The sequence below is a fragment of the Phlebotomus papatasi genome, chromosome 1, assembly GCF_024763615.1.
Source record: "Phlebotomus papatasi isolate M1 chromosome 1, Ppap_2.1, whole genome shotgun sequence".
In the NCBI taxonomy this organism is placed as follows: domain Eukaryota; kingdom Metazoa; phylum Arthropoda; class Insecta; order Diptera; family Psychodidae; genus Phlebotomus; species Phlebotomus papatasi.
Window position 1 is genome coordinate 28939678 of NC_077222.1, and position 10975 is coordinate 28950652.

At 32.7% G+C, this 10975-nt stretch overlaps 1 protein-coding gene across 2 annotated transcripts in view; it reads left to right on the plus strand.

The window, feature by feature from the left end:
* Positions 1-7860, plus strand: part of LOC129799545 (uncharacterized) — a 143093-nt gene extending 135233 nt beyond the window's left edge. For both annotated transcript variants that reach the window (XM_055843517.1, XM_055843518.1), the window contains exons 11-13: positions 495-830; positions 915-1113; positions 6060-7860. In XM_055843517.1, the coding sequence (XP_055699492.1) occupies positions 495-830; positions 915-1097 (519 nt within the window). In that variant the 3' untranslated portion in view covers positions 1098-1113; positions 6060-7860. The remainder of the gene's footprint in view (positions 1-494; positions 831-914; positions 1114-6059) is intronic.
* Positions 7861-10975: the final 3115 nt, after the last annotated feature.

Consider the following 10975-nt stretch of genomic DNA (forward strand, 5'->3'; position numbering starts at 1 on the left):
ATCAAAGTCTAATAATCAAAGTCTTCCCCTACGTTTGAATATATTTCGGAAGTCATGTTCTAGAAATGTTGCATGTACAATTTAACATTGAAAGAACAAGGGTAGATTATTAAGAGGCCAAAAGTATAGAATTGTGTAGGGGAAAGTACTCTCCCTTCGAACGTTCATGCCTTCAAATAATGTGAATTTTCTTTTAATTTTCCTAATAGATTTTACACATTTCTATTAAATATTAGTTGACTTATCATCAATTTGTTGATAATTCTGTGATAATTTAGTGTAAGTCTCTTACGAAAAACAAAAGAAATTCACATTATTCGAAGGCATGAACGTTCGAAGGAATAGAACTTTCCCCTATACCAATCACGCTAACAGGATACAATGCAGAAATTTAATTTGCAATATTGCTATACATAATCCTATAATGTTTAATTTAATTTAATTTCTTGATATCTTCAACTAATATACTTATATATTTTTACGATTTCTTCCAGATTCTAGCTGTAGATGGGATATCCTTGTTAAATTTGCCATATGTGGAATCACTAAAATTGCTCCAGACAACCAATAGTAATGTTGAATTAGTTGTATCTCAGTTATTGCATACACCACAAGAGCCACAGATGAAATTGAATTGCAAGGATGATTGTATTGTGCCAAAGGAGCAATTTGAGAGAAAGCCACACAATAATTTTGACTATTTACGTGAAATGAAATACAAGGAAATTGATGATATACCATCAATTAATTCACAGGAAGAGAATATTAAACGAGAACCATTGATTTCCAACAATGGTGTATTGTCCAAAAGTGCTCCTGATTTACCAAAGGTATGCCTCAAATTGTAATTAAGTGTTTGCAAAGCATCGACTTCTCCACAATAGGTTGCAATTGAAACATTTTCTCTTTAATAGATTATCGCCATTATACCGAAAGAGCCCAAAATGAAAATTAATGTTCATAGAAAATTCTTTGGCCACCACAAATTTCCTGTAACGCCGGCAAAGGAACTGAAAAGAACCACAATTGCACCAGTCAATCGACCTCAACCTCTTTCTCTGCCAAATGAAAGCGCTGAAAAGCAAGTTTTCATATAAAGATGTGCCAAAATGGGTAAGAATGTACTCTTGAAAACATCTTAAATTTGCCTCTTTGAATTGCATAAGGCAGGAAAGACTATAAAATAGCACCAGGAGCTTAATAAATTCCACACTAAATAGCTTAAAAATCGGTCATGCTTTATAAAACCGTGTTCTATTCCAATAATTTTAATTTTTTACTTCAGTAACAGATTTATCCAAAGAATAATCTTTTGTCAAAGCTCTTTCAGGGATTCATTGGTAAAAATAAAAGGATTAAATTGATCCTTTTGCAAAGGATGGATCAAATTCATATGTCGTATTATGAGAAATGTGCATTTATAGTTCGAAATTTTATCCATCCTTTGCAAAAGGATCAAATTTGGATCAATTTGATCCTTTTATTTTTACCAGTGTTATACTAAAATTAAGGTTCTTTAATTTAAATGTGAGGAATTAAGGATCATTACACTTCCATAACCGTGAATGTAAACCATTATCACCAATTCAAATTTTTGATCGTGTCTACTAAAGTACAGGCCACGCCCTATTAGGTTTTGCGTGAAGTAATATTGAGCAAACCATTATTTATTCAGAGTAATAAACTCCCTATTCATTTAAATAAACATCAATCTGATTAAAATATGTTTTTCTCAGATTATAGACAAAGAAAAATTTTATGTCATAGCTAATTCTGTCCCGGTCTCCCCTAAATTGACTCTTGTAAAATTTCTTTTCTGAATGTACCTATCCTTGAAGAAATACGAAATTAATTAATTTAGCATTGAAAAATGTAAGTTTACTTCATTATTATAATTCATTTCATGAAGAGCGCCTGGTCTAAAATTATTCAAAGAAAATAACTTAGTCAAGAAGTAACATAGCACAAATCCGAAAACTGTTCAATTAGAAAAAAGTCGCAATACTGAAAAGAAGTCCCGAAAATTTCATTTTGTCTCAACTTTTAAAATTCTGAATTGAGTTGTTCTAATGGTTTCTAGGGGGATCTATTACACTGTACCTCGTGGGAGGAACTTTGTATCAAATTACTAAAGTTGAAACACTTTTAGCCAGCATGAACTCAATCTACAACTTTGCCAATATACATTCCGACATTACAATAAATTTGTTTTATCTTTCTTCTCTTGTTTACTTTTGACCAGGAAAATATGAAAATGTGTTACACAAATACGCGGAATTATCTTCTTTGGGTCCCAGATTGTGTTAAATTGTATGATGTATTATTTTCCGGAAATTGAAAATGAACCAATTTTCCAAACAGTTGAGCTCTTTATCAGGGGCAGATGGTCAAATGGCGCGAACGTTCAACTAGCTAGAGAACATTTAACATGTATTCGATATGGCTTATTCTTCGATTGTGTACCGTGCAAACAAAAGAGGAATAGCAATCCAATTAGTAATATTGGAGAATTTATGCGTAGTGACACAGAAACTTTTGTGCACAAACTCCAGTTAAATTTGTACTTTGGGACTATTACAATGCAATAGTTTGTATGTCCCTTTTTGAACTGAAGATTTTGTGTTGAATTTTCCGAATATTACTTTTGGATTGTTAGAATGGAATTTTTGAAAAGTATGTCAAAAAACTGTGTTTTGTGAATTTTCGAATTTATTACATATACTCGGTCACCCAGCTTATATTTCGTGCACATAGTTACATTCGTTATACTATTAGTAAAAGTGATATAGGTCTTTTTTCCAATAAAATTTGAAAATTGTTTAAGAAAGAGAATGGTGCAATACCGCGAAGTAATTTCGTATACAGTTGTTTTTTTAATAATTTTTTTTATTATCAGTCTTACAAGGATTGAATTCACACTAATTGTATCAAAAGTGTTTTATAAGAAGTAATGACTTTCCGTATAATCATTATTAAGCATAGATTTGTTTAAAACAGATGTGCTTTTCGCCCAATGAAAATATTCATGCTATGACTCCTAAACATATTTTTATTAAAAATATATAGTTTTTTTAAACTTTGAAAAATAATTTGATTAAATCATATTAAAATCATAATGTGGAGTTCACTGATGTTTCTCACGTTACGTAAATTATTGAACTAATGAACTAAACCATCCAATTAGAACTTTAATGTGAAATATGTGACATCAGTCACTAAACTTTCTCTTAAATTTCCGAAAAACTTTATTCGCAATTAATTACATATTTTCTGAGCAAAGTGACAATATAATGTGAGGCATTGCGGAAAAGCAGGAAATGCACAACTCGTCAAAAGTGGTCAAAAATAATGATCATGAACCCGAAAACTTCTTTAGTTTGCATTTAGAGCCTTTGTATTCCCACCAATATTTTTTCAATTATGAAATGGACATAAAGCTCCTTTTTGTTTGAAATATAGAAATTCATTTTTAAGTGATACAGTGCAGTATTTAATACCACTGAATGCTTTAGAGTAATTTTTGTGGCAAGAAAATTGCTCTGGAATTATATAACTACACTCTCTATGAGTTCTAGCAGTAAAATTATGGAGAACATGAACAAATCTTAACGGTTTGTTAGCATTAATTCATGAAAATTCGATATGAAAGTGATGGTAAACGTCCAGCTTTGCGGAATGCTCGAACTCACGAGATAGAGCTATCCGTAAATTATCTTTTTCTATGTTTTTTGTTGTATACCGGTTTATTACCTATTAAATTCATTCGTAAATCGTAAAACAATTTTGAACTAGAAAATTGGTTAAGAAGTAACATACTTATGCGCAAAGAAAACAGAATAATCGAAAAAACTAAATCAATTACGATTAGGTACTTGACCAATTAGGAAGAACTGATAAGAAATTAAATTGATTATAAAAGTCCAGATATTTCCAAAAAATCTAAATTAACCAAATCTATTAAAATATGAGCCCTTCAAAGTGATTGTCCTTTGACCTTCAATTATTCTAAATGACGAATTTACCGGTCATATGTATATATATATATGGACAAAAAGTTCGACTACCTCTCAAACATATCCGGAAATCATTGAAAAATCTTGTGCCAATTTTGAGAAAAACCGGTAAAACATGGTTTTGGAAAGGATAGAGGGGGGGATAAGGGAAAAAGGAAAACGACCATCCGAGACAATGTCCATTTATGGGGGGTCATTGAAAACCGGAAGACGGTATCTCTTACCATTTGACCTCTAGCTCGGGAATAAAGGTCAAGTAAAAAATAATTTCAAAAAAAAATCAAAAATCGGTACTCAACCGATTCATTATCGATGAAGACCGACGCATCCGGGTTCAGAATTTCAATACCTTTCCAAGAGATCCAAATGTAACCAAATCGGTTAAAAAATGAGCCCTCAAAAAATCTTAATCTACGATTTCATGTATATTCTGTAGAAATTTTCCATAAGATTCATTCTGGCAGTCTCCTAACTTGCCATTTTAAAATAATGAATTATCAAAAAAAAAGATTATTTCTTGCTATTTATCTTCACTTTTATAGACATATATTATTATATTTACCACTGACAACTTTAGAAATGTGAAAACTCACCAGTGCAGTGGCCAAATGACAGTTATAAACTTAAAATATAGCCGGTATATTTTACGTTGGTTGCAAGTTTTTGACCATTTTGAGTAACTTTTCAAATGGGGCAACAAACTTTTGACTCATCAAAAATGAACAACTATTAGAAAACAATTTTTTCTATGAATGATTTTTTTGAAATAGATAAATAAGATCTACGGATTACAGGCAAGTAATTTGCAAAGAGAAAAATTTTAAAAAGTAATTTTTTCTATCATTTTTTGCATCTGGTTTCCCGAACAGCAACAAACTTTTGACACCTACTGTAACTGGGTATAAAATCTTAAATTAACATCTTTGAAGGAATGCTATAAGGAACACCTTTTTGAAGAGTAAAATAATTCAAAATATTTACTAAAACCTAAAAAGTGCGAGTGACTTTGTCCCCTGCGAATGACTTTGACACTCTCCTGTTCGTAAGCTTTTCTAGAGCTTAAGGATGGTCTTTACCAATCCGATCTACTATGTCTGATCGGTGAAAATCCTTCTTAAAGATTAGAATTAAAGAAAAGCTTACAAACAGAAGGATGTAAAAGTTACCTTCAGGGGACAAACTCACCCTCTTTTATGGTAAGTAAAAGTATCCATTTTGGTTAGTAAAAAATGTTTCATAATTCACATGAGATTTCTTCGATTCTTTCCACGATTCGAAATCGTGTATTCGTGTAGCCCCACCTCCCCTTATAGACAAAAGTTCGCCTATTAGGTCTCATTGACACGAGGGACACAAGAATGAAGTAGTTGATGCACCCCATGTAATTCAAAAGCAACTTGTGCAAGAGATAATTTATTAGAATTCATCAATAATTGAGGAAATGAAGGAAATTGGAATAAGTAATGGAATGAGAGGGAAGATGATGGGACTTGAATTTAAATGGGGATGGGTTCGAGGGGCTTTGCAATAATCCCTAAAAATTACGCGAAAATTCTGAAGAAATTTAATATTCTATGTAATTCTTCTTGTCAAGAATATCAATTACAAACTGAACTTATAAATGAACAAAGTTAATAAATTTAGGGGAATGTTGGCATGGTTCGCACAGAGTGCGCTAGTTCGTCGTTTCTTAGCTATAAGATAGATATTTATTAAGCTCATGAAACGAGATGAAAAATGGTAAACTAGCTCTTTGCGAACAAAGAAGAGAATATTCGCATCGTTTGGAGGTTTACTGTGTACGAACCATGCCTACATTCCCCTAAATACTGAAAACAAAGACGCGATTTTTTCCTGAATTTTAAGCAATAACTCGATACATTTTTTTAAATTATTTTATTTTGTATAATTAAAATTTTAGTACTATCACGTTTATTTTTTTGAAAACGTGGCGTTACACTTCTTTGTTTTTTAAATTGCTTTAAAAAATATATGTTTCTCGACTTTTTCGCGACTATTCATGGAATTTTTTTTGTATATTTTTAGATTTACTTCCACCACTAAAAGTGCCCCGGATGAAGAGGATCAATAAAGAATCTTTGATGAATTTGCGTGAGAGAGCCAATTGCAAGCGTATATCTGACAGTATTCTGAGCACAATGGAAACTCTTCATTTTCACATCAATCGTCAACATCATAGAGAATATTCATCGACAAATTCACATATTTCAACGATTTCATCTCTAAAATTGGATTCTGCGGTATCAAAGCGCAATCCGCAGAGTGAAAATTACGGCTTGTATGCGCTCAAGTGTGACCGAAGCAGAGCCTCTCAGAGAGGAATTATTTTGCATATTCCAACTAAGAGTGGTGCTGGCGGAAGTGGCAAAAAGACACCGGATCCCAAGGAGATGATTCATGAAAAATTTGAACCATGCCGACGTAGCATTGAGTCAGTGGATGTGCAAGAATCTGGGGAAATTGTGCAGAAAGATGATGATGGGTGTGCTGGGAAGATGGAGCTTACGAAAGCTGTTGTAGCCCCACCAAGACGTAAGCGCCATGTGAAGAGTACCAAGAAGGAAAGATTATCGCACCAGCAGAAGACTTGCAGTGTTTCAATTGACACCATTGACACAGAAAGAAAGAGAAATGTCCCATTGAGAGCGGAAATGGAAAGCAGTTTGCAGGATATAAAATCGAATTTAATGGAAAATAGATTGAAAATGGCAAGAGGTCGAAGTCAAAAGGAGAGCATAGATATTTTCAAATTGAACCACAGTGATGCATTTGACGATTTTGATACTATTTTTGAGGTAGTGTCCCATGATAGAGCTTTACGGGATACTCAAGTGAAGCCTCCTCTTAAGATGAAAAATGACACCAAAGTGAAATTGAAAGAGAATAGCATTTCCGTGAGTGAAAATAATTCGCCTAATGGAAAAATTGGAGAGCACCTGAAGACATTTCCAAAGACTGAAGGATCCTCTGGGCCAAAAATTAAGGTTCAACAATGGCAAATGAGTAATCATGTGCCTGAGTGCAAAATTTCCAAGAGCATAAATGTCGAAAGGACGTCTCGTATTGAGAGAATCCAATTTCACAATGAATTCATTCCAAATTCCTTCTCTGCAGAACCCTCCATCAAAGGCAATTCCCTCAATTCAGCACCTTCCAATTCAATTGACTATTACATAATGAAATCATCCGAAAAGAAAGTGACTTTGCCACCTGCCCAAGAAATAGAGAGTGAGGCTAATTTTAAGTACTTTGGTGATGAAAATAACCAAATTTGGACAATTTAACGTGTGCATACCAAGAGTTAAATCAAGAAATGGATATTTCGAGGGACCCCTACAAATAATTTTAAACAATTTTAATTTAATTTTTTTGCTTAAATAGAGAGCATTTATTTTAAATTTTTTTTTAGAACTTATAAACCAGTTATAGTGTTATACTTTTATCACGTAACAAAATGTATAGATAGAGTGAAAAGAAATTATTTGTACTCAAATATTGCAAGAGTGTTAAATAAATATATACAGTATCGTGAATCAACAATAACACAGTAAATAAAGGATTTATATAATGTACATTTTAATATTCAAACAATACTCTTTTATCATTGTGTATATTCTCGATTAATGAGAAATGAAATTAAATATAATCTCAATAGTGGATAGGAAAAAAAAAACAATTGGTAAGGATATCGATTAGTGTTGAATATTTCTATTAATGATACAGTAACGTATTATAATACTCTTGAATAGTAATAAAAGCAGTAAATAAATTAGTAAGGAGCTCTGTTTAGCACATAACGGCAATAAAATGTATTATGGAAATTTAATTGGTGTCTTTTTCTTCAATTTCTAGAGCTTTCAATCCTTGGTATGGAGCTGTTTGATCCTCATATGATCCATACCGAGGGTTCAATGCTTTGGAGAATATTTGAGTCTTTTGAATTGAGTAGAAGAAGGCCCTCTGACAAACATCGGAAGACCAGAAGATTGCACATAATAACTTCTGATACATTACTCTATGAGATAGAGGATTAAGATAAGTTTGAATTTAAGGTAAAATTTGCTTATTCACCTTCAAATGTGAATATTTTACAATTCCACAGGATTATTGAATTTTTCCTTAATAAATATACAGTGTTAAAAAACAGTGATAAGGCCAGATAAGCTTAAACCGTCTTGAGACTAGAGGTTTAGCCCAGTTCCCAAGGGTCTCAAAACCTGAAACAGCGACCGATTTTATTGATTTTTCAAAATCTAATTGGTAATTTGACTTTAATAATCCAATTCTAAGTCAAATTTTTCCAAAAAAATCTTGACTGATAAGATATTAGATAAATGAAACCATATGGCTAAGCCTTAGGTTTGAAGCCCGTGTTATGGTAGAGGAGATTTGTTACATGTAACCTCGAAATGCGTGCAACCGTCAGACTATCAGACCGTCAAACGTCCCGTTCAGACTACAAACGCTTCTGGAGAGAGAACGGAAAGAGATATCAACAAGCGGTTTTCGAAAATTCGATTGTGAGTTGAATTTTGGGAGTAAAGAATCGCGTCGAGCAAACTGTTTTTGTTGCTCGAAATGGATTAAATCGGCTTGACGTGATTCTTTACCCCTAAAAGTCAACTCATAATCGAATTTTCACGCATTCCAAGATGCAAGCACTCCGAGTTGCACACATTCCGAGGTTTCTTGTAAAGAATCTCAGGTACAATAAGCTTATCTGGGCTTATCACTGGTCATTTTCTATTTTAAATAGTCTGTGTGCAGAAGGCCAACGAAAGAAAAAAAAGTTCATTGAAATCGGTTAATAAACATTAGAGATAGAGCCCGGTCCATATAGATATAGTAAGGGTCCTGAGGATTCAGTGGGTTGGTGTAGAAACGGATGGGACCCATCGTTAGAAAGATCTCCATCTATGAGTGTCAAAACGTGTGAATCCAAAATTCGGGTCCGATCTGACGGGGTCGGTTTTCATCTGTGACCACAAAAACTAAGATTGTAAGGAATCTTAGATAACTTATCTAGGGTCGAAGGAACACCTCTTCGACAGGAAACCCCTATTGATACTTTTGTCAAAATGATGAAATTAACTTAATGTATCTGGTAAAATGCAAGTAATATGATATTTTTCTGTAATCCACCTTTTCTTATAAAAACAGATATTCAAAGGACAATGAGCAGAAATGTATGGGAGCTGGTCCGACCCTTCGCCAGAGATGGAACTAGGCCCATTTTGTAGGTATTGGTGTACGACTTAAAAATTACCGAGATCCGAGTCAAAAAAGACTGTCGATCCTTCGGAAATTAACGATAACCTTCTGAAAATTCGCAACATTGACAATTTATTACTCGAAAACGGATTAACTGATCTGAATGAAATTCTGGTCAAGGTCGATGTATGACTTAAACCTTAAATAAATATTTTTAGACTTTCCCTCTAATTACTCCATCTGGTAGCTCCCATACAAACTAGCCATGTTTTAAAGACATTGCACATTACAACAAAATGAAAACGTTTTTCGTTAAATGGCAAATCACAGGTATTTTCAGAGTCCTTGGTGTATCTTGAACATATCACCTGAAGAAACTTATAGTCCATCATGTCAATTTTTTCAGATATCTTAAAATAAGGGTTCGTATGAGACGAATAGAACTATTTTTGTAAAACTTGCTTTGTTAAATAACAGTAAGTTGTTGGTGCCAAAGAACGTTTTCCCAAAGAGAACTGAACTCAAGAATCATTTTCCTAAAAGAAACCGTATCCCTCTATTTTTCTTGTATCCAGATTTTCCTCAAATATCCCCGAATATTCTTTATTTCCATTAAAAGTATTGCCTCTATTGCATCCTTTTGTCATTTTTAGAAAAATGTTATCCTTAGAAAAGGATCTAGGATTTAAATTTCACAGGGTTGTAAAGGTATCGTTACTAAAAACTTTTAACAAAAGGTTTTCAGTGTAATTAATTAAGACATTTTTTTCTCTGAATTTATTACTCAAAGTATGTAAATAACGGTATCTTTTATGACCCTGTGATCTTTAGAGATTTTAACTCTTTTTTCAAGAAGAATATTACAGCATAAGAGACATTTCACTAGATTCAATCCTTTCTTTTATGAATTTCAAGAATGTTAAAAGATTTATAAGGAAGATCTGGAAAATTGTAGGGAAAAAGAGATAAAGATATGGTTTGTTCCAGAAAAATTTTCTTTGAATCCTTCTTTACAAATTAATCTTAGAATGGACCAATATGTGATTAATCGTTATTGTATAAAAGGCGTTTTGCAAAAAAAAATCATTACTATTACATATGTATGTACCAATTACATATGATCTAGTGCTTTTTCTACATAATTTTGGGGTTAGTCCCGGAACAAAAGTTGTTAGCTTTGCCAATACCTATTTGATGGTATAGGTCTCATTCGTGGCGAAAGGTTGGACCGTTGTGCCCACTGTCCTTTCACATTGGTACTGAAAGTGTCAATAAGTATGGCATGATAAATTCTTAAAGTGTTAATGGGTGTTCCTTTTACCCTATCAACCATACTAAATCCATATAAGAGATATAGTGAATATAAGATCTTTACGCATTATCAGGTCATAATCGATAACTTATACTTCTTGATAAGGTTATCAGTCTACGCCTACTGGAACTTATGGAATTAAGTATTAGACTCGTAAACATTTTTTAAGTTGCACTTTATTGAACTTTTATATACTAAGAAAAATATATTCTAAAGCTACAGTATAGTATTTTAATTTTAATGGGAGTTTCTGCATTTTAATAGACTTTTCATTTGCAAAGAATATGCAATAAAGTTTTTTGTTTTATGACTTGCGAAGAAAAGTGGTAAAATTCTGTAATAAAATCCTTGCCTACCAGTGATGAAATTTTGACCAGCTATCAGAAAGTTCTCGCTGAACACACATAAATTAAAAAGT